Source organism: Panthera tigris, chromosome B1 (assembly GCF_018350195.1).
Source record: "Panthera tigris isolate Pti1 chromosome B1, P.tigris_Pti1_mat1.1, whole genome shotgun sequence".
Taxonomy (NCBI): domain Eukaryota; kingdom Metazoa; phylum Chordata; class Mammalia; order Carnivora; family Felidae; genus Panthera; species Panthera tigris.
In genome coordinates this window covers 163,633,273-163,657,801 of record NC_056663.1, presented here as the reverse complement: position 1 = coordinate 163,657,801, position 24,529 = coordinate 163,633,273, and the positions used below count along the sequence as shown (strand labels likewise).

The following is a 24,529-nucleotide window of genomic DNA, read 5'->3' as shown; positions in this document are numbered from 1 at the left end:
CTGAGGTCACCGACGGGGCCGGGCTGCGGGGGGCGGAGGGACGGAGGGAAGATGGCGGCCGAGGCCGGATATTGGCGCCGCCTCCCCCAATCCTGGAGCCGGCGCAGATGAGGCGGCTCGGCTGGGGCCAGCGGCGCTTCGGAACCGGAGCTGGGGGGACCCTGGCGGTGGGGCCTGGCCCTGCTGTATGCCGGCGCCTCGGCTAGAGTGAGCGGCGGCGGCGGCGGCGACGCCTCTTTCCCCCCGGCCCTCTCCCCGGCGCTGAGTCTGAGCGGGTGGCAGGCGGCACAGGCGGCGGGGCCGGGATGGAGGACGTTAACTCCAACGTGAATGCGGACCAGGAGGTGCGGAAGCTGCAGGAGCTGGTGAAGAAGCTGGAGAAGCAGAACGAACAGCTGAGGAGCCGCTCGGGGGCCGTGCAGGGCGTCGGCTCCCTCGGGCCCGGCAGCCCGGTTCGGGCCGGCGCGTCCACTCCCTCCTCCGGCACGGCGTCCCCTCGGGGCTTCTCCTTGGGCCTCAACGCCAAGTCGGGCAGCGGGGTCGGGTCGGGCCCGAGGCGGACGAGTAGCGAGGAGCTGCGGGACGCCACCTCCTTGCTGGCCGCGGGCGAGGGCGGCTTGCTGGACGAGGTGGAGCCGCTGCGGCCCGAGGAGCTGGAGCGCCTGTCAGGCTGGGAGGAGGAGGAGGAGAGCTGGTGAGCGCGGGCCGCCTGGCCGGGGCTGGGCGGGGACGGGCCCGGGGGCGGAGAGCGTCTTCCGCGGGTAGCCCTGGTGAGACACCTCGCTTTGTGTAGCGGGATCCGCTCTCGGACGGGGACTCGTGCTTTGCTTGCTTTGGCTGCGGAGAGGTCGACTGGAGTTGGGGGGATTCGAGGCGTGCTGGAGGAACAGGATTTGTAGCTGGTTGTCCCCCTGGCTTGTGCACTCTCTGGGTTCTGGACCCCGTTGCGGGGTCTGTGGTTTGGCACGGCCCGGGAAGGGCTGCTCGCCGTGGGAGGAGTCGGGGGGTGGGAAACCGCTTTGTAAGGAAGGGATCTCGCTTTGTGTGAAATACTGGCTTTCGGAAGGTGGCCTGAGCATTTTGGATGTCGGGGAGGGGTCTATTCGATGAGGTATCGCCGGACGCGGGGTGGGGGTGGGGAGGGCAGACCGAAGCGGTCTCAGCGCGGTGGTCAGTGTTTGGGACCGCTGGGAGATGGGTACGTTTCTGGCGGCGACGGGGAGACCATGTGAATCAGCACTCCCCTTTGGGTAGCGGGGTAAAGCTTGCTTTGTGTGAAGAGGGCAGAGGATGGTACTGCTTTGTGTGGAAAGTCAAGGGGTGGAACAAGAGCCCGGCTCCTATTTTTTAAACAAGAATTGGGGCTGGCAGTTTTCGGAGCTGGGAGGTGACAGTTACCACATCCCTCCTTAATTTTCCATGTCATCCTCGGAGCCGAGAAAAGGAGCCCTATTTAAAAATCTAAACCAAAGCTGTATTCTCACAAGCCACTTCTTGGTAGGATTGTGACCCACACCATAATATCACATAAATAGAAAGGACATCGGAGGCGTTCTCCCTCATTTTTTATTGCAACCCCATAAAGATGTCTATAAGAAATTCTTTTCTTAATTTAAAGTTTTGATGTGTAGCTACAATGTCTCCACTCGGTTGAAATTGAAACTTGTAACTCAGTGAAGTGGAAATTCTTCATGGACTCTGATATTGCAGGGGTGCAACTTTACAGTTACTTAGTTAAGAGCTTTGCTTGGATTCAGGCCCTGGCTCTGCCACACTAGCTGTATGACCTTGGGCAAGTTAACTCTGAGCCTCACTTTCTTCCTCTGTTTGATGGAGAAAAGAATAGTGCTTATTTCTGCGGAGTGGTGAAGATTACATGAGCTAATCCGGGTATACTTTTAGCACTGGGTCTGGCATACAGTAAACTCTCCAAAACTATTACTGTTGAGCCTAGTTATTTAAGTCACAAAGTATTCAGTGAGCTTTTAAGGATTTGTGGGAAAGTCTGAAGATTCTTAATATGTTGATCCCTGTTCATTAAGGCAGTTACAGTCTTGGTGGGAGTCAAGTTTTATGCAGCTGAACAAACTAGGAGATAAACAGTGAGTTGCAAAAAAAAAAAAAAACCAAAAACAAAACAAAAAAAAACCCCAAAACAAAACGAGAGGAGCAGAAATACTGAGAATGCCCAGAAATTGGGAAAAAATAATGGTTCAAAGTAGTTGAGGAAAACTTTGGAGCCTGGGGTGGGGAAAGAGTGGGAAGGGCCTTTTATGCTCTGACAACTGCTAGAGCAGAGTCAGATATTTGTAACTCCCAATTAGGAAGGTTTGAATTACAGAGAAACTCTTGAATATACGATATCAAGCCATTATCTTATTTCCAAGTAATACCAAATATTATTAGAACTGATTATGGTAGTGACAGTTTTTCATATTAGCGTGAGATCATGCCCTCCCAAAGGAATTCTGGGTGTGTGTACACTTTAAAAGAATCCAGAATCATCTATCCTCACTTGCCTCTTCCAAGTGATGATGATAATGATGCTCTTAATAATGAGGGTTAGCTGCACTCATGAGCCCATTTTAGATTATGTATTATTAGAACATTGACTCCTCTTGGAGAAGCTGAATATGTACTCTGCTACTTTGCTTTCTGAGCACAGACTTTGTTCAGGTAAAAGCAAGACATCTTAAATACTATGGCAGACTTTTCTTTTGACCAGATAGTTCCTTACTGCTTTAATCCTGGCAACGTACCTTGATCCTATCCTTTTTCTGAAAAGACTTGTGTGAACTGAAAGTTTTATAAGTTGTACTTAAAGTGCTTTAGAGTATGTTTTTGGAGTATAAGTGGTAAGGGGGCAGGTGTTAGTGGCAGGGGGAGGAAGATTCAAAGAATCGAGAGTCTTTTCTTAGCAAACTGGAAATCTGCTTTCTGTAACTTATACCCATTGTACCTTCTTTTCCATCTAGAGGAATGTTTTCCCTCCTTCATAAAATGCTAGTTATGAAAGTGTTAATAGATACTGTGTGAAAAAATAATGGTGGGTCTAAGGTTAAATATATGTGGGGGAAGAAAGTTTAACAAAAAGAGGCTTCTTTAATATTGGACTTGTTTGATACACTGATGTATATTGAATATAGTACATTTCTAAGTGGTAAATGTTTTTTGAGCTCCCAAGGAACACAATTAGAAAACAGTGCTTCAGAGCAGTGACTTTCAGAGACATTTTTTTTTTTTGGACCCACCTTCATGATAAAGAAAAACATTTTATATCATAGACTAGTACATGTATATATGAATAATTGAAACAAAAGTTTCACAGAACTGTAGTTTTGTGGCAAACTCTAATATTTTCTATTCTATTCTGTTTCTTTAGGGGAAAAATGCTAGTTACAACCCATTAAGCTGATTTTGTGACCCATTAATTAATGAATTAATGGGTTGTTTCTCAGTTTGGAAAGCACTGTTCTAGAACAGATTGGAAAAGTCTAGAGAAGGGAACTAACATCATTGTACATCACAGTGTATCAGGCTATGCCAGGTAGCTTAAAAACATTTTTACATTTAATTTTCATCCATTTGTGAGGTAAGTATCATTTTCTAGGTAAGGAAATGTGGTCTTCCTAAGCATCAAATAACACACAGTTTTAATGTTGGAGTTGGGATTTGAATCCAGGACTTTATGACCTCAAAGCCTATGCTGTTCCCATTGTATTTTGCATTTTCTAAGTATAATACCTTTTCCACATGAATGGCCCCTTAAAATATTTGAAGACCGCTATCATGATCTGGCTGACCTCTTCTACCCACCACACACTGAGCATTCTCCTCTCTTCTGTGGAGCAAAACAATCCCAATTTATTTTATTATTCCTAAGGTAATATCATTCTCTGATCCTTCAACCATGATCATTTTTCTCTTAATGAATTCTAGTTGCTCATTGTCATCAAACATGTTACTCAGAGTTGTACTCAGCATTTTATTTTATTTGAAGATTTTATTTTTTAAAGTACTCTCTACACCCGATGTGGGGCTTGAACTCACAACCCTGAGCTCAAAAGTCACATGCTCTACTGACTGAGCCAGCTAGGCTCCCCTGTACTCAGTATTTTAGACGATATCTGACCAGACAGTGTGGTGGATACACTTTGCTTGAGCTAAATGCTATTGTTTTGACACCAAATATTTCATTAACAGTTTTGGTTTCTGTTATTTATGGTTAATATGAGCCAGTAGTGTCGATTGCACTCAGTATCTTTTATATACAAGTTGTTAAAGTAAATCTCCCTAACCCTGTTTTTGTCTAATGATTTTTTTTTTTTTTTTGGTATTTTTGTGTGTGTCTGTGTGTGTATACATTAGGCTTTTATATTTAAATTAGGCTTTTATATTTCATTTGTTAATCTTGATTTAGGCATTTATTACTTTGTCATTTTCATATTTGGTAGGCATATCTACGTGGTCCTCAAGTTGTTGATAAAAATGTTAAAATGACAGAATAAAGGGCTCTGAAAAGTGCAGCTCAGCTAGAATCCCTTCAGATTAACATCAGTCCATTAATCAACACACATTGTGGTTGTTCGATAACTGTTAGTGTCACTTGTTATTATCAAGCCCATACGCCATTTTGTATGGATATCATGAAACATTTTGCCAAATTGCTTGCTGTAATTAAGTTATACTATACCTACAGGGTTCTTACCTGCACTGAAGTAAACATATGAAAATAGAAATTACATTTTATTTGGTTTGAATTGTCCGTGGTGAATCCTCTGGCTTTTTCCTTTTCTAACTTTACAAACATTTTGTTTAATTCAGTTTTAAATTTTGCAAGGAATTAGTTTGGCCTGGAACTTCTTCTTTTTTTTTTTTTTTTTTTTTTCAATTTTTAATGTTTATTTTTGAGAGAGAGACAGAGCTCAAGCAGAGGAGGGGCAGAGGTAGAGATGGAGACACAGAATCCAAAGCAGGCTTCAGGCTCTGAGCTGTCAGCACAGAGCCCGACATGGGCCTCAAGCCCATGAGCCATGAGATCATGACCTGGGCCAAAGTTGGATGCCTAACCGACTGAGCCACCCAAGCACCCCAGTCTGGAATTTCTAGACCTACTTATTTTTGTCTTTAGAAATTATCATATTTCCTCTTATCCACACTTTGACCCTGACATGTTATTTTTGTTTTCCCTGACATGTCGTTTGATTTTTATTTTTACTTATTTTTAAAGTTTATTTATTTATTTTGAGACAGAGAGTACAAGTTGGGGAGGGACAGAGAGAGAGAAGAGAAGAGAGAGGAGAGAGGAGAGAGGAGAGAGGAGAGAGGAGAGAGGAGAGAGAGAGAGAGAGAGAGAGAGAGAATCTCAAGCAGCCTCTGCACCATCAGCCTGGAGCCCAATGCAGGGCTCACACCCATGAACCACGAGATCGTGACCTGAGCCAAAGTCAGATGCTTAACCTACTGAGCCACCCAGGCACTGCCCCCCCCCCCATTTTTTTATTTTTTAACTTGTACGTCTTTGGAGACAGAGACTGAAAGAGTGCAAGTGCATGGGTATGCAGGAGGGGCAGAGAGAGAGAGAGAAAGAATCTTAAGCAGGCACTGTGCTGACAGCGCAGAACCCAGTGTGGGACTCTATCATGAGATCATGACCAGAGCTGAAATCAAGAGTCAGAGATGCTTAACTAACTGAGCCATCCAGACACCCTGACATGTTATTTTAGATTGATATATTTTGAATCAGTAATAATTCAATGACAGAATTTCAGTTCTTTTACATTATTTAGAGGGGTAGGCCTAAACCTTTTTCAAGCTACATTCTGGCTTACACTCTGGCTTACTGTCTACCACCCTGCCTCATTTGAAAATTCAGTTTCCTTTGAAGAATGTTTATTCAGATTGTGCATTTGAACCAAGTATTGGCAGAAAAACAGAAGGTAAAGAAGAATCTTTCTGCCCACTCTTTGTCATGTAGTAACATTGCATATTTTGCTCTTGTATTATAGGCTATCTCTTTTTTAATATTAATGTTCTTGATATACTTTTTATTCTCCATAAGTATTTGTTGACTATAATTCACATACAATAAAACTTTCCCTTATAAAGTGTGTAATTTGGTGACTTTTTTAGTATATTCACAAAGTTGTGCAGCTGCCACCACTCTCTAATTCCAGAACATTTTCATTAGTACCTTCCTCCCCTAAAAAAAAACAAAACAAAAACAAAAAAACTCTCCAAACCCATGATCAGTCACTTCCCATATCCCCCTCAACCCAGCTCCACTTACATACTTTCTGTGTCTATGGGATTTTCTATTCTGGTCATTTCATATAAATGAAATTATGTAATATGTAGCAGTATGTATGTATGGTTTCTTTCATTTAACATGTTTTCAAGGTTCATGTTGTAACATGTATCAGAACATTTCCCTTTTTTTTTCCATTCCTTTTTATGTCTGAATAATATTACCACATATTGTTTATCCATTCATCAGTTGATGAGAATTTGAGTTGTTTCCACTTTTTGGTATTTATGAAAAGTGTTGCTGTGACCAATTTTTTTTTAACATTTAAGAGAGGGGGAGGGAGAGAGCAAGCAGGGGAGGGATGAGAGGGAGACACAGACTCTGAAGCAGGTCCAGGCTCTGAGCTGACAGCACAGAGCCCGACATGGGGCTCGAACCCACAAACTGCAAGATCATGACCTGAGCCAAAGTTGGAAGCTTAACCAACTGAGCCATCCAGGTGCCCTTGACCAAATTTTTATATGGACATGTTTTCATTTTTTCTTGAGTATATACCTAGGAGTAGAATTACGAGGTCAAATGATAACTCCATGTTTAACTTTTTGAGTAACTGCCAGACTGTTTTCTATGGCTGTACCATTTTACATTTCCATCATCAGTACACAAGAGTTCCAATTTTGCCACATTCTCTCCAACACTTGTTATTGTCTGTCTGTCTTTTTTGTTATATAGCCATTCTACTAGTATCTCATTGTGGTTCTGATTTGCGTTTCCCTAATGACTAATGGCATTGAGCATCTTTTCATCTATTTATTGGCCATTTGGCTATCTTTGGAGATGTCTATTCAAACCATTTACCCATTTTCTAATTGAGTGACTTGTTTTTATATTACGTTGTAAGAATTCTTTAAATATACTGGATACTAATCCTTCATGAGATACATGATTTGCAAATATTTTCTTTCATTCTGTGTTGTTTTTTTTTTTTTACTTTCTTGATGGAGTCCTTTGAAGGATAAAGTTTTTAATGTTGTGAAGTCTTATTTATTCTTTTGTTGCTTGTGCTTTTGATGTCATGTCAAAACTGTGCCTAATCCAAGATTACAAGATTTTTCTTAAAATTTTACTTCTTACATTTATGTCTTTAATACATTTTTTAAATTGTGGTAAAATATACATAATATCAAATTTACCATGTTAAGTATTTTTAAGTGTATAGTTCAGTGACATTAAGTACATTTGTATTGTTGTGCAACCATCACCACCATCCATCTCTAGAACTTTTTGTCTTCCCAAAGTGGAATTAAATACTAATTAAACAGTAACTCCCCTTCCCTCCCCAGCCCCTGACAACCCTTCTTTCTTTCTCAATGAATTTGACTATTCTTTGTAACTAATACATGTGGAGTCATACAATATTTGTGCTTTTGTGACTTTTATTTCACTTACCACAATGTCTTCAAGATTCATTTGTTGTAGAATGCCTCAGAATTTTCTTCCTTTGGGGGAGGGAACATGTCTCTAAAGCTTTATTTAATCTTATAATCCCCAATGGGCAAAAGAAAACAATACTTCCCAAACCTGAGCTTGTGTGATTATTTTCATATTTAAATATGGAGTTTACGTATATGCTATTTTGGGGGACAAAAACCAAAACAAAACCATAAAAGTCAGCCTTCAAACAATTTCCAGGCATCTAGTTCATTATTGTCAACCACATTCACATTGTTGTGCAACAGATCCACAGAATTCTTCCATCCTACATGACTGAAACTACACCCACAGAACAAAAACTCCTTACCTCCCCCAGCTCCTGGCAACCACCATCTTTGTTTCTATGAGTTTAGATGCCTCATAAGTTGAATCATGTCCTCAAGTTTCATTCATGTTGTAGCATGTGATGTGATTTCCTTTTTTTTAAGACTGAATAATATTCTATTGTATGTACCATATTTTCTTTATCCATTCATCTCTCGATGGACATTTGGATCGCCTCCACCTCTTGGCTATTGTGAATAACCCTGCTATGAACATGAGTGCACAAATATCTGCTCAAGTCCTTGCTTTCACTTCTTTTGGGTATATACCCAGAAGTGGAATTGCTGGATCAAATGGTAATTCTGTGTTTAATTTTTTGAGGAGTCACTATACTGTTTTCCATAGTAGCTGCACCATTTTACATTCTGATGAGCATAACAAAAGGATTCCAGTTTTTCTGCTTCCTTGCCAACATTTGCTTTGATCCATTTTGAGTTTTTAAATAGTGGGAGGTAGGGGTCCAACTTCATTCTTTTTTTGTCATTGTACTGTTTGAAGACTTTCCTGTCCCCATTATATTGTCGAAATCAGTTGTCCATAAATGCATGGATTTATTTCTGAACTCTCAGTTCTTTTGGTCTTTGTCCTTATGCCAGTACCAGACAGTAGTGATTACTGTAGCTTTTTAATAAGTTTTGAAGTTGGAAAGTGTGAGCCTTACAATTTTGTTCCTTTTCAAGATTGTTTTGGCTATTCAGGGTCTCCTGTATTTCCATATGAACTTTAGGATCAACTTACACATTTCAAAAAACAGCTGCAATTTTGACAGGGATTATATTGAGTCTATAGATGAATTTGTAGAACAGTGTGTAGATTAATCTGTTTTGAGATTTTAACAGTGTTTATTCTTTCAATCCATGGGCATTGGATGTCTTTCCACTCACTTAGGTCTTTAATTTCTTTCAACTTATGTTTTGTAATTTTCAGGTTATAGGTCTTGCATTTATCCTATTTTATTCCTAGTTATTTTATTCTTCTTGATGCCATTGTAGATGGAATTGTTTTTCTTCATTTCATTTTTGGATTGTTCATTGCTACCGTATAGAAATATCATTGATTTATTTATTTTTATTGATGGCATTGTATTCTGCAGCTTGCTGAAGTAATTTATTAGCTGTAATTGTGTGTGTGTGTGTGTGTGTGTGTGTGTGTGTGTGTGTATTTCTTAGGATTTTTTATATATAAGATCACATCATCTGCTAATAGAGATAACTTTACTACCTCTTTTCCAATCTGAGTGCTGTTTGTATTCTTGCTTAATTGCCCTGACTAGAACATCCAGTGTAATGTTGGATACAGGAGGTGAAAGTGGACATTTTTCAATGTGATTTTTTAAGTTGTTTATTTATTTTGAGAGTGAGCAGGGGAGGGGGAGAGAGAGAATCCCAGGCGGTTTCCATGCTGTCAGCACAGAGACCCACGTGGAGCTTGACTTCACAAACCATGAGATCATGACCTGAGTCAAAATCAAGGGTCAGATGCTTAACCATCTGAGCCACCCAGGCGCCCCCTTCAATGTGACTTTTGTTGCTCTTTTTAAAAATGTTTATTTATTTTGAGAGCAAGAGAGCACGCATACATGCGTGTGTATGCAAATGGGATGGGAGGGGCAGAGAGAGAAGAGAGAGAGAATCCCGAGCTGATGAGCAGGCTCCATGAGCGCAGAGCTGGATGCAGGGCTCAATCCCACAAACCATGAGATCATGACCTGGGCTGAAATCAAGAGTTGGACACCTAGCCACCTGAGCCATCCAGGTGCCCCTTGCTCTTTTATTTTTAATTATAGCTAACAGTTATTTATTGCATTAACATGTGACAGATACTATGTTAAGCACCTTATATTTTATCTTTCCTAATAATCCAATATGGTCTGACTGTTATTATTAGCCCCCATTTTAAAGATTGGGAAATTAAAACTTAAATAATTTGCTTATAGTCACTCAAGTATATGGCTGAGAGAAAGGATTGGAACTCAGTCTGACTCTGTATTTAAAAATTTTCAATCCTTACCCAGTTGTGATTGTCTATATTTTTATGTTATTTTTAATAGATTTATACTGTTATTTAGTTTGGGGTATTACATGTCCTCCCCACTCTGTCTTTTGATCATTTGTCTTTAATAGCTTGAGCTCTGTATACATTTTTAATTTCTTTATATAAGAACCTCTTTTTATACTCATTATTCTAGTGCTGAATTGGCCTTTGGAGCTCTTCGGAGTCAGATGACATAGTAGCTAAGAGTTATGACTCAAACTAGATAGCCTGAGTTGAAATCCCTACTCCCCGTCTTCTTAGCTGTGGGACCTTGAGCAAGTCACTTAGTCTTTGTGCATGAACCTCTTAATTTTTTCCAAAATAGAGATAATTATTATAGCAACCATATAGAATTTAATGTAATGTATGTAAAATGTGAAGAACAGTTCCTGGGACAACTTAAAGAAATAAATGTTAGTTTTCATCATTGTCCTCTTCCTCCTCATTGCTTGTTTTATTATTTTAGTTTCAGATTTGCCTGTCTTTGCATTGAACTTTAAAAAAACAACTTTTTATTTTGGAAAATTTCAAACATGTAGAAAAATAGAGTGAAGAGTAAAATGAACCTCAGCTTATCCATCTTTAACACTTACCAACTCATGGCATTCTTGTTTCATCTATGCCACTCAAACCTCAGCATCCTGGACTATTTTGAAGCAGATTCCATCCAGACACCATATTATTCAATTACTAAATATTTCAATAGAAGATAAGGACTTGTTTAAGCATAAGCACAATACTACTTTCGCTCTCATTAGAAATAATTCTTTGGCATCATCAGATGTGCACTGAATGTTTTTAGATCAAATTTTCTAAAAATTAGTTTGTATATCTATGTTTAGAATTTTCTTTTTATTCTATTATAAATTCTAAAATGAGATGTTCTCTTTTTTCAAGCATTTTGGTCATTTTCATATCCAGTTAATTTATTGGTGATGGTCAGGACAGATAACAGTTCTTATTTCTTTCCCAGCTTTTTGAGAAATTAAATTGTTGAGGCAAATCAAGAATTTCTTAGGTTTTCTGCTGTGTTCAGGTTGAAGTTTTCAGCAGATGTGTAAATACCTGAAGTGGTCCCAAATCTTTTTTTCTTTGTAGTAGAATTGAAATTTGTTTCAAGTAACATTCATATCTTCCCGTGACCTTTTGGCCTATAATCAATTCCCATAATATCATCCCTATTTTTACATGGACAGTTAGTTAACATTTTTATTTATTTTTATTAGAGAGTGTGCAAGTGGGGGAGGGGGGCAGAGGGAGAGAGAGACAGAATCTTAAGCAGGCTCCATGCTAAGCATGGAGGCCCTGATGTGGGCCTTGATCCCACAACCCTGGGATCATTATCTGAGCCAAAATCAAGAGTCAGACTCTCAACTGACTGAGCCATCCAGGTGCTCCTATTTAACATTTTTATTTAATTATAGTTTTAGCATTCCTGTGCTTTAATTCCATGTACCTGTACCTCTTAGGCTCCCACATTTTTATAAAACAAAATAATTTCACTCTAATTCGCCATAAATCCACATTTTCTTCATTAAATTTACTTAGAGTGGTATACCTTTATTGAGGAAAGAAACAGCCATGGGTCTCAAAGAAAGGAGCCTTTACTAATGGTCTTTATTAGAATTTTTAAAGGGCCTCAAATAAAAGAATGAACAAGTACATGTAATATATAAAAATCTTTATTATTTTAAATGTTTATTGTTGGAGCACCTGGGTGGCTCAGTTGGTTGAGCATCCAGCTTTGGCTCAGGTCATGATCTCATGGTTCATGAGTTCAAGCCCCACGTCAGGCTTTGGGCTGATAGTGCCAAGCCTGTTTCAGATTCTCTGTTTCCCTCTATCTCTGCCCTTCCCCCACTCACATGTACCCTTATGTGCACTCTCTTACTCTCTTAAAAAACATTAAAAAAAATTTTTTTTAATATTGTTGAGGAGGAGAGTTAGGAACTACTTTTCCAGCTCTTCAAGTTTCTTAAGATTATTTTCTCCATCCCTACTGTGAATTTTGCTAATTGAAAAGGAATTTATATGTAGGCGAAAGAGGAGTGTAGGTGTGAAATACTTTCTAAAATAAGTTTTAGAGTTTTTATTTACCTACTCTGCTGCACTTCTGTAGATGATCGTTTAATATTGCATATGTATTCATAGTGACTGCATTACCTATTCACTACTTGTTAGTTAAAATTAGTTCTTGGTATCTAGAAGTTTGTCATTATATTATTTTCTCCCTTTTTTCTTTACTTTGAGAATTCTTTTATTATTGACATAAACCCCCTGCATCTGTAGTGGAGAGAACAGATTGAGAATAGAGATGTTAGGGAAAATTGATAAAGTTGCCAGGCTCTTTGCAGGGCCCGTAGGAACTTTGTAGAACATATAATCATAGAAAATGAAATTAAAATGGACTTTGAAATCAGGTGGTCTTGCCTCTTGTTTTTAAGCTGTTTAATATTCAAACTGGTGGAGGCAAATAACTATTTCTTCTTAAAAATGTTTGCGATTGGAAATTGAATAAGTTCTTCATATCCTATTAAATCCATTTTACTTTAAATCAATTTTCCCTCAAGTTTTTGAAGACATTTTAAACTCAGACTGACCTCTCATCAATAAATTGTATTGATGAACTTCCCTAACTTCTAGATAGTAGGTGGTTTTTACTTCCTATATTTTTTTTCTCATAGTCCTTCACATCTAAGAATGAACCTTATTACATGACCTCTTTGTTTTATGTATGCTTTTCGTGGGGGAGACCATTGGTACAATTTGTAATTTCATATGATAAGTCTAGGTTAATAAGGTGGTTTAGTTTGTATAATTATTACTTATCTAAATAGTTTGGCAGTTATTTGCTGATTAACATCCTGAAGTTAGTTTTCTAGACATCTAAATACCATGAAGAGGTTAAAGTAATGCAGCTCGTGTGTGTTTTAAATGAATTAAGAAGTTATGCATAGTGATTTTCCAGTGATACTAATGTGACTGATCTTTTTTTTTTCTTCCAAAAGTTTATTCATTTATTTCGAGAGAAAAAGCGTGAGTTGGGGAGGGAGCCAAGAGAGCATCCCACACAAGCTCTGAGCTGCCTGCACAGAACCCGATTCGGGTCTCAATCGGACTAAGCATGAGGTCATGACCTGAGCCAAAATCAATAGTTGGACACTTACCTGACTGACCCACCCAGGCTTCCCTAGTTTTTTTTTTTTTTATTAATAGAACAAATACTTAGAGTCCCATATATGAACAGCACAGTGTTGGGAACACTGAGAGACAAGATAATGCAGGTTCTTACTTTCTTAAAAAATGGAGTTTGGCCAAGAAGGGCCAAATAATTGGTAAAATATGTTGCAGTCACTATTGTTGAATTATGTTCTGCATACAAAGTATTGTATAAGGCATTTTATGCATGGCAAATCATTTAATCTGTACAATTTTGAGTTATCTCCATTTTTTATTGTGGTAAAATGTACAAAATAAAAAATTTACCATTTTAACCATTTTTAAGTGTACAATTCAGTGGCATATACATTGTTATGCAATCATCACCACCATCCATCTCCGGAAGTTTTTATCTTTCCACATTGACATTCTGTAGAAACAGTAACTTCCCATTTCCCTATTCTCTGTGCTCCTTGGCAACTACCATTCAACTTTCCGTGTCCATGAATTTGACTACCCTAGGTACCTCATATAAGTGAAATCCTATGGTATTTGCCCTTTTCTGTCTGGCTTATTTAATTCAAAGTTCCATCTATGTTGTAGGATGTGTCATGTAACATTTTGCACATAAAACAGTTAAAGTCACATAGCTAATATAATGAATTGCGATTCATGCTAAGCCTGAAAATCATGTCTAATGAGAAACATTTTATCTTGGCTTATTTAACCTACAGGTATTTAGCTTTGGGAAGAGAATGATTTTTAAACATTTTTAGAATGTTTTTGAAGGACTGTAATGAGTATTATTAGATTTATTCTGTATAACTCTGGAGATCATTACTAGAACAATAGGTGTAAGAGGCAGGCAAATTTTTGTTTAATATAAGGTAGAATTTTCAAATAGAGCTGTTTTTAGATGGTACAGGCTGTCTTTAAAAAGTGTAGCGCCCTTCAGGGGCACCTGGCCGGCTCAGTCAGTGGAGCATGAGACTCTTGATCCCAGGGTTGTGAATCTGAGCCCCACACTGAGGATAAAGATTACATTTAATAAAAATCTTTAAAAAACAACAACAACAAAAAACATAAATAACCTTCAACGGCGAAGACTGCTGAATGGTCCTGTGACAAAGGATGTTACAAAGAGGTAAAAATTGGTTGAATTATGTTACTTCTAAGTGTTCTTTTAACTCTGTTTCTGTGATTAAAATATTGCAATCTCTTTGGGAGCATAAGATACCTTTAAGACAAAGTGCTAAGTTTAAATGTGGGAGAGATCTTTAGCAATGGAAGCATCATAGACTTTTCCCCCCCTAAATCTGTGGTACATTTCTCTGAATATCCTCAGTAATGGAAGATTCTTTTCCTCTTGAGGGTAGGTATGAGTTTTGAAAACGGTCGAAAGTCATTATTATGCTAGTGAATAAAAATGGGTTCGCAAGGTATTTGAAGTCCTCAGCAATCCAATTCCAGTTCACCTTTTCCCCATATTTACTTACTGTTGCCAGCAAACTTTATGGACATTCATGCTTGGTGGCATGCTCTGATGTTCATTCTACAGCAGAGCACCTTTTTCTTTCCTTTGTGAAATTCTGAATATCCTGCTTGGTTTACATCCTCTTCAGCGTTACCTGTTTATATATCCTTTTTAGAGCATATGTAACACAACAGCCTTGTACTTTGGTCTCTCTAGTCTAGGTTGTGAGCAGTTTAAGGAGAAGGACTGTATCATATTCATCTTCATGGGCCTGAACAGGCTCTCAGTACCTTGTGTGTAGTAAGAGTTCAGTTACATTAAATTAAATTGAATCAATCTGATTGTCAGTGATGTTAGATTGAAGTGCGGTGCAGCTGTAAAATAATAAGACCAAATTTCTTGGCTGACTCTCATGACCCCTATGCCAGTTTCAGACACATTCTGAATACTGGCAGTATTGAATCCGTACTCTTCCATGATAAACTAAAGAAGGAAGTGCTGTCTAGATACAGTGTCTGTTGTTAAAAATCATTTTTAAAATTAATCAAAATAGTGGTGTCTCTTTGTTAGGATAACAGCACCTTGTTTTAAACTTGTTTGTACTTGTCATTTCTAAATTTCCTGTTACGAACACAAAATGCTTTTATAATTTAAAAAATCCTATTTATAAGATTTAAGTCAGTTTCATTACTTTGTGGTCACATAGGTAGGGATCATAATATAATATGATACATTGAAAAGCCATTGATGCTTTTCTTATTACTTAATGGTAGTAAGATTATATATCAATGATGAAGAAATCTTGGTTCCAATAAGTTTATTTTTGTTTTTTAATGTTGATTTATTTTGAGAGTTGTGGGGAGGGACAAAGAGAGGGAAGGAAAGCGAGAACCCGAAGCAGGCTCTATACCATCATCACAGAGCCTGGTGTGGGGAATGCAGGGCTCGATCTCATAAACCCTAAGATCAAGACCTGAGCTGAAATCAAGAGTCAGACACTTACCAACTGAGCCTTCCAGGCACCCCAGTTCCAGTAAATGTAGACATGTGTTTTTGATAGAACTGGAGCCCAAGTCAGCTGATGTGTATGATTTTATCAACTACTCTTGTTTTTAACTTTGCATTTTAAAAATGAAATTACCTGAGTGTAAATATTAATGTCTGCCAGATTTACCTTTAAATAAAGTATGTAATCTGTTTTTGTTGAGATGTGATTCTTTTTTATTGTCCAGGAATATCAGATAACCCCAAAGCTGTGTGTAGCTCACATCTTGCGAGCCTTCTGGTTAAAGAAATCATATGCCAAACTTCCAGGGAAACTGGTACTGATGCCCTTGTGGCTCAAAAGGGCTTCTTCCCTTTTCCCTCCACTTACCAAGGCTCTTGCCTCCTTGCCCTTTTGCTAGGGACATTTCTAGAACTGTATCTGTAAACTAATTTTGACTTTTTTTTTTAATAAGTGACTTAATGTAAATAGATTGAGTTACGATAATAATATACTGTTCCTTATGGTAAGGAGTCATACTAGCCAAGGCACACTGCATGTTGACTGTTGTGCTAGTTTAGTAGCAAAAATGAACATGTAAAAAGTATGTAAGTTTTAAGACTTTAGGCAATATAAGTTCTTATTTTGCCTGTTCCATTTACTCAAAATCACATCCTCTGGGGTCTTTCATTTAGAAATCTAAATTATGGAGGAAATGGACACCTTTAGGAACAAACTAGCTTATTTAAGAGAAAGGTTTTTAAAAACTAGGCCTTTAAACTAGGTGTGGCTCAAAAAAATGCAAAACATACAGTTGGCTTTGACTTTGAAAAGGCTCAAATGCTGGAATCAAGGTGAAATTTCTTAAAAGTGTTAAAGGACTATAGGTAGGAAAAGAAAAAGTGACTGTATCTCCTTGAAATGTGAAAAATATTAAGAACAAGATAATACCATAATATCAGATTTGAAATTTGTGAACATATTTGGAAAGATAAGGTAAAGAGGGAGATAGTGCTTAGTTAAAAATTAGGGGTTTAGAATTCATGAGGATGAATCAAACCATATCCTACTTCTGTAGTTTACTAGAAGGAAACCCCTCCCACACACAGCCCTCCATTCTAGAGCTTTTGCTGTTTCTCTGTGAGAGAGTGAAAAAGCACCCATTTTCTGTGGCTGTAAAGGGTTGTTTTGTTTGAATTGAAAGGTATGAGTAAGGAGCTGGGGTGGGCCAGGCTAAGTTTGTAAGTGGACTCTAAGTCTGATAACATTGAGGAATGGAATTTAACAGATGTTATTGAGTTAGTGAGGAAGTTTTAAGTATGTATTTAGTGCCTAATTATTACTGTATTTTGTAAATATAATGCAGTTAGAATGTTTGTCTTTATTAATATTAGAAAATTTAGTAACTTCAGGATGTGAATATCTTTTGAGTAGGCCTGCTAATTTCCTCTCTGAGAGGGAGATAATGGGTCTTGTGTTGACTTGTCATAGTAAAATTCTTGTTTGCCACTGGTTATTCTTAGCTAGGGCTGCTCTGGAGAGGATTAAAAAACAAAACAAAACAAAAAAAATTGATGAATCCTAGAAACCTGAGTCTAGAGGTTTGGAACTTGACAAGCAGACATTATAGGCCTCAATGGTTTAGAGCAAATGAATGAGAGAGGCTAGCAAACAGCACTATGTATAATCTAGTCTTGTCCTAATTCATCTTTGAATTCCTGTCTAACACCATGCCTGGCCACTGATGGCCGCTACATTAATATTTGATTAAATGACAAGGTGGAAGTTAATACTAAGCCTTCAAGGTACTTACAGTTTAGCTTGGAGACAGAATGAACTTGGAATTTGGTTCTCTCTGAAACCAACAATGAGAGTTCATAGAAGAAAGGCTTATTATGGCCTTGAATGTGACAGCTGGGACATAGGATTTAGGTACAGGTGGAAGGGTATTTCTTGCTATTCTGTCAGAATCAAAAAGTGCAGGGAAAAGGATGAATGCTATATTTGAGTAGGATAAAGAGAAAGCCTGTGAAGATACTTCAGTGAAGTTTGTTGGGGAACAAGTGAGAAATAAAGTTGAATCATTGGGCTAGAGACCATGTTGTGGGCGTCCCGTGAAATGTAGGAGGAGATTTTTTTGAGTGTTGGAATATTCTTAGCAAAATGGTGTTTCAGAAAGATTAGTACAGAGATAGTATATAGGTGGGAACAGAAGACACAGCTATGCTTAAGGGCTAGAAAACTAAGCCTTTGAGTTTTCTCAACCTCTTGTGCCCAGAAGCACATGGTAAAAACTTAATACTTCAAACCAAAGTATTGAATCGAGTGATATTCTTTCCATTTCATCCCAACTATTTATAACTTCATAAAAATCACCATATCAAACCAAATGATTAAAGATCAGATTTGTTCCTTTTATAAGATATCTACATTGTTTTAAAATAGTATTTTGGTCTAACTAGCTTTCTTCTATGAGGATATTGACATTTTGGGCCAGATAATTCTTTGTTGTGGAGGCTGTCCTGTGCGTTGTAGGGTTTAGCAGACAAAAATGCCTCCAGACATTGCCACATGTCTCCTGGGGCAAAATCACCCCAAGTATTGCCTTACAGCATACTTGTGATAGTGTCAACTTAACCAGGAATATTTAGTGCAGTATTGCAGGAGTAAGTATTTCATTCTGATAACTGTGTTCCGTTTACATTTCTAAATCATAAAATAGTAATGTTTGAAATTTAACAAAACTAAATTGTACAAACCTGGACACTTTGAGAGTCAAGGGAGTGCTGGGATGCCAGAACAACAGGCTTGAGGACTTCCCTGTACAAAGTGGATAAACGATCACCCTTCCAGTTAATCACCAAATATACATTGTATACTTACTATGAGTAGAGTACTGTGTTAAGATGATAAGAAGTAGGGATTAGAACTGTGGTTGTTGGAAAGCCTCATAAAAGAGGCAAGTCTTGAATTGGTCTTTAAGTAAGGCTGAGATTAGATAAGGAAAATGGAAAAAAAATTCTGCACCCTCCCCAGCCCCCATAGTAAAAAGAACTATGAACAAAGACATCTGTGGTTTAACTGTCCAAGATAATGAAGTGAACATTTATTTGGCCAGTTTGGCTGGACAGGAGTGTTTTGTTTTGTTTTGTTTTACTCTTATTTATTTTTTTTTTACTGGAGTATATGGGAGAGAAGATCAGAGGATGTAGTTTTGGATCAGATAAAAGGATCTTGAAAATTAAGCTGGGGGGGCGCCTGGGTGGCTCAGTCGGTTAAGCGGCCGACTTCGGCTCAGGTCATGATCTCACGGTTTGTGGGTTCGAGCCCCGCATCGGGCTCTGTGCTGACAGCTCAGAGCCTGGAGCCTGTTTCAGATTCTGTGTCTCCCTCTCTCTGACCCTCCCCTGTTCATGCTCTGTCTCTCTCTGTCTCAAAAATAAATAAACGTTAAAAAAAAAAAAAAAAAAAAAAAAAAAGAAAATTAAGCTGGGGACTCTAGCCGATGAGGACGTTTTTTGAGCTGCGAAACAATGTTATACTGATCTGTATTTTAGCTAAATGGTAGTGGGTAGAGGATAGCTTGGGAAGTCTAGTAGGTATGGGGAAACCACTTGAGACTATTATAATTGTTCGTGTTGGGTGAGATGAGGGTTTAGGCTTGGGTGAAGTTAGTGGAAATGAAAAGGAAGGGATGGATTTTAGGGGCATTAATGAATGGATAGGAAGTGTTGATTGAACACATTGAATACGGGGAGAGAGAAAATAGTCAAGGTTAGCATAAAATTTTTCATTCGTTGACTGTTGCCGTTTTATGTTTGTTTGGAGGTATTTGATTTGGGGGGATGTTATAGTTAACCTCCAGAGCTCGATGACACCCATGAAAAAAATTAGGACTAGAATTGTTTGAAATTGAAAATGATATATGTCCAAAGAATGATAGTTGGTTATGATGAAACATAAGACTTCTTCAAATTAAAAAAGTATCCAGTAAATATAGAATAAAATAGTAGGAACAAATTTATAGTTGTATCCTCTGAGATGGCAGTTGATAGAATAATAAAAATCCTGTGATGTAGAAAATGTGTGAAGAAATAGAAGAGCTCAGTTTTTACACTTGTAACATGTATTTTCAGACCCTTGTGTCATGACTTCTAGCTTTGGTAGTTAAACTTTAGTAAGTGATACGGGAAAAACTGATGGGAAAAGAAGAAAGTTAAGGGACCGGAGAATAAGTTAAATTTATCCTCTTAAAGACCCTGGGATAATTTGATTACTGCCACTTGGGAGAGATCCTGATTAATTGTTGTGGGTATTTTGAAAGGAACAAATGAGGTGGAATGGACATAAATTGAAATAGAAAGAATTTAGTTCTGCCCCTCCAACAACTGGAGTTACTGAGTGGTACAGTCAAGAATAACTATAGATTCTGTGTATAATTTTTCAAGAAAAAGTGCATTCTTTTTATGCACTTATTATGGATTCTTTATAATTATTTCCTTCATTTCATTCTGCAATATCAAATTCCTTTTTTACTGTGTGCCAGACAGGTTTCTTTGAGGTTGAAGGTAGAGCATAAGAGTTGATGGGAAGTATTATTCCTGCCCTTGAGGTGCTTGGAGTCTCATATGAAAGACAGTTATATAATTATATATAAATTGTATAGACACACAACTACAAATGTTAATAATGGAGGACTAGATTGGGTTTTCTTTCTAGGACAATGCCAGTTCTAAAAACACTGTCCCTCTTGCTTCTCAAAAGTATTTTATGCATTCTAACCATTTCGATATACAGTATATGTCAGGAATTCTCACATACCCACTCTTACCTTTCTTTTTATATAACTCCAAAGAAAAAGAAAAGAGAATGTCTGAGCTGGTCCTAATATTAACTTTAGTTCTATGAACAGAGTACAGTGTACCCTTCTCTCTTACCTCTACTCTGGCATGTAACATAAGAATATTGCCAAGTTTTCTGTAGCACTTCAGTTACCTGTAATTTTAGGCTAACCCAGTGTTGACGATAAACACATATATTTAAATACAAATATTTAAACATATATGTATCTAAATACATGTATTTAGATTCCTCCTATTCGTATTTTCACAAAGTGGTAAAATATTTTAATTTCATAATTTAAGAAACTAAGTTTAGAACCTTTAAGAGCACTGCAAATAGAAAATTCTGATAGAACAGTTGTTTAGTCTTTATTGTATTAATAAACCTGTGTTTCCAGTTTTTTGTGGATTCTAACTTTATGCTCTCATACCTTTTCTCAGATATTTGTGCAGAAACTTTCTTAAGAAAAATATATTAATTTAACATTTTTTAACATTTATTTATTTTGAGAGAGTGAGAGCGAGCATGAGTGGGAGCACAGAGAGAGGGGGGAGAGATCTGAAGCAGGCTCTGCGATAACAGCAGACAGCCCGATGGAGGGCTCGAATTTGTAAACTCTGAGATCATGACCTGAGCTGAAATCAAGAGTTGGACGCTTAGATGATCGAGCCACCCAAGCACCCCTATTAATTTTTAAAACCAAACCTTAATGGACAAACTGCTAAAAGTCATTAGAGTATGCATTATTATCTGGGATTTGAAGGGTATGTCATTGGCTAAAAGTTACGACTTGTTAGCCGTAAGTTGTATGGCTTCTACAGATAAAATTCCTGTTTAAGGCATTTCACCAATAAAGTTAGCTATTAACAAGCAAGGTACTCCAAAAGAATACATGTTGGGGTGCCTGGGTGGCTCAGTCACTTAAGCATCTGACTCTTGGTTTCAGCTCAGGTCACGATCTCATGGTTGGTGAGTTCGAGCCCCCACATCAGGCTCTCTGCTGTCAGCACGGAGCCCACTTCAGATCCTCTTTCCCCCCCTCTCTCTGTCCCTCTCTGGCATTCTCTCTCTTTCTTTCAAAATACATAAATAAAAGTTAAAAAAAAATGTACATGTTTTTTACATATACATGTAACCTACGTATCTGTATGTAAATATGTATAAACCTATAACCATGTATGTTCTCTGTGGACTAAAAAATACTATGAGTAGTAATTGTTATCTATGTATGTGATGGTGGCTGAAAATCTATGTTTAGTCAGTATGCATAAGGATTGTCTTGCTTTACAGCTATTGTCAAAATTTGCACAGTCTGGTGGTATAGTTTGAGACTCCCAGCCTTCCTGATGTCTTTTGTCAAAAACAAAACAAAAAAAACCCAAAAACCAAACAATTCAATTTTTGATTGCGGCACTCTAGGTTGGTCCCACTGTAACTATTGTTCCCAGCAGTATGTGGCTATGCCTCAACAGTAGAAGATTGTCTTTTTAAAGAGGTAATTTCCAGCCTCACTTTTGTAGAATTCCAGGGAATATCAAAATTCTTTTCATTTTCTTAAAAAAACTCTTGCCATACTGGAATGATAATCAAGAGGTTTGTGAAATGAAAATGGAAACGTAGAGTATCACTGTCTAAAACTTTAGAATTCACTACTTTAAAGCTTTTCTTCATTCTTTTCTGTTTGCTTGCTCTGCTTTGTGTTTTGGTAACCATGTTGTATTCTGCTGTCATACCTTCTGTTTATATATGTATCCTACCCTGCAGCTAATGTCACTTCAGTGCTTGTAAACTGCTGTAAGAATTTCTTAATGAATTTGCCTTGCTAATAATTACCATTATTATTAGTAATACTGATGACAGTCCTCTGAAAACCAGAAGAGTATTTTATATTTCTTCATATAAATGTAGTATATACGCCTGCAAGTCAGCTAATGGACTAAATATAATAGTTAATGGCATAATTAATCTCAAATTTCAAAAAGTCCCTTATTACATATATGAAATGAAGATGTTCTTCAGTTGAGTTGTGATTTTTTTTATTGTAATAGTGGGATCGATTACAACTTTATACTTTATGGTTGGTAGGGCTTAGGAAAAGAGAACAGGGAACAGCAGGAACCATTAGAATGACTACTATGTTGAAGTCTTTTTTTTTTTTTTTTCTTCTTTGTTAAGTAAATTCTACCCCCTAATGTGGGTTGAACTCAGGACCCTGAGATCAAGCGTTCCATGCTCTACTGACTGAGCCAGCCAGGGGCCTCCTTAGGCACTAAAGCATAATACTTAAGAGAGTAGGTTCTGGAGTAATCCTAGTTTTGTCACTTAAAAACTATGTCACTTTGGACATTTATATCTCTGTCATTTATCTCATTGTGCCTTGGTGACCTTATCTGTATAATGGGGATTCTGATAGCACCTATTCATGGCTTTGTTGTGAAGATTGAGTTAGTATATTTATTTTTATTTTTTTTAATTTTATTTTTTTAAATTTACATCCAAATTAGTTAGCATATAGTGCAACAATGACTTCAGGAGTAGATTCTTTAGTACCCCTTACCCATTTAGCCTGTCCCCCCTCCCACAACCCCTCCAGTAATCCTCAGTTTGCTCTCCATATTTATGAGTCTCTTCTGTTTTGTCCCCCCTCCCTGTTTTTATATGATTTTTGTTTCCCTTCCCTTATGTTCATCTGTTTTGCCTCTTAAAGTCCTCATGTGAGTGAAGTCATATGATTTTTGTCTTTCTCTGACTAATTTCACTTAGCATAATACCCTCCAGTTCCATCCACGTAGTTGCAAATAGTAAGATTTCATTTCTTTTTGATTGCTGAGTAATACTCCATTATGTGTGTGTGTGTGTGTGTGTGTGTGTGTGTGTGTGTGTGTGTGTGTATACACCACATCTTCTTTATCCATTCATCCATCGATGGACTTTTGGGCTCTTTCCATACTTTGGCTATTGTTGATAGTATGGCTATAAACATGGGGGTGCATGTGTCCCTTTGAAACAGCACACCTGTATCCCATGGATAAATGCCTAGTAGTGCAATTGCTGGGTCGTAGGGTAGTTCTATTTTTAATTTTTTGAGGAACCTCCATACTGTTTTCCAGAGTGGCTGCACCAGCTTACATTCCCAGAGTTAGTATATTTAAAATATTGAAATCATTCCTGGCATGTAATAAACATTTAGTAAAATACAAATAATAATAATAGCACTTATTATTGCCTTACTGATTGAGAAAGCTTAGTAAATCTTTATAAAGCAATGTGTCCTAAGAGTTTAGAATTACTAAATTATTTTTAGTTGTGGGTAAAACCAAAGATACTTCTATTAATGAAAGTTTTACAAAATCATAAAATTATAAAAATAGAAACAAAATTACAATCTCAGAATAGTCACCCTGATCTTACTTTGGTATGTTTCCTTTATCTTTTTTTCATATACATTTTTAAATATTGTAATCATGGTTGTTTTATTCAGTCTTCATTCAGATGCAAGTATTTGGCCATCTCTAAATGTCAGTCACTGTGCCAGGGATTGTGCATTGAAACTGTGAAGACAGGCTCTGTTTTTTTGTTTTTTGGGTTTTTTGTTTTTGTTTTTGTTTTTTGTCTTGAATATGCCATAATAAATAGAGAAGTTTGGTTTTGAGGTATTAAAATCTGATTATTTTTCTTGGCCTGTAGAAAGTTGACTAATTATTAAAGACATAGATTTCAGTAATAATTTTAATATAATTTTATTTTTACCTTAAAATTAAATCTTTGTTGTTCTTAGCTTCACTACTTTGCTTTTAGCTAACTACAGTATGAAAAGTGATTACTGTGGTTACCATAAATTCAGCAAAGTAAACTCCAGTTTCCCTTCCTATCATTTAATTAACTCCAGTTTCCCTTCCTATCATTTAATTATATGTCTATTATACATTCATTGGAAAGTCAGGAGAGACATATTCCAAACTGCAAATAA

The 24,529-nt window shown here is 37.5% G+C and overlaps 1 protein-coding gene across 2 annotated transcripts in view; it reads left to right on the top strand.

Moving 5' to 3' along the window:
• The first annotated feature begins 42 nt into the window (after positions 1 to 42).
• Positions 43 to 24,529, top strand: part of SLAIN2 (SLAIN motif family member 2) — a 72,065-nt gene continuing 47,578 nt past the window's right edge. The window contains exon 1 of one of the 2 annotated variants that reach the window (XM_042984575.1): positions 43 to 694. In XM_042984575.1, the coding sequence (XP_042840509.1) occupies positions 306 to 694 (389 nt within the window). In that variant the 5' untranslated portion in view covers positions 43 to 305. The remainder of the gene's footprint in view (positions 695 to 24,529) is intronic. The other variant, XM_042984576.1, reaches the window with a different exon arrangement.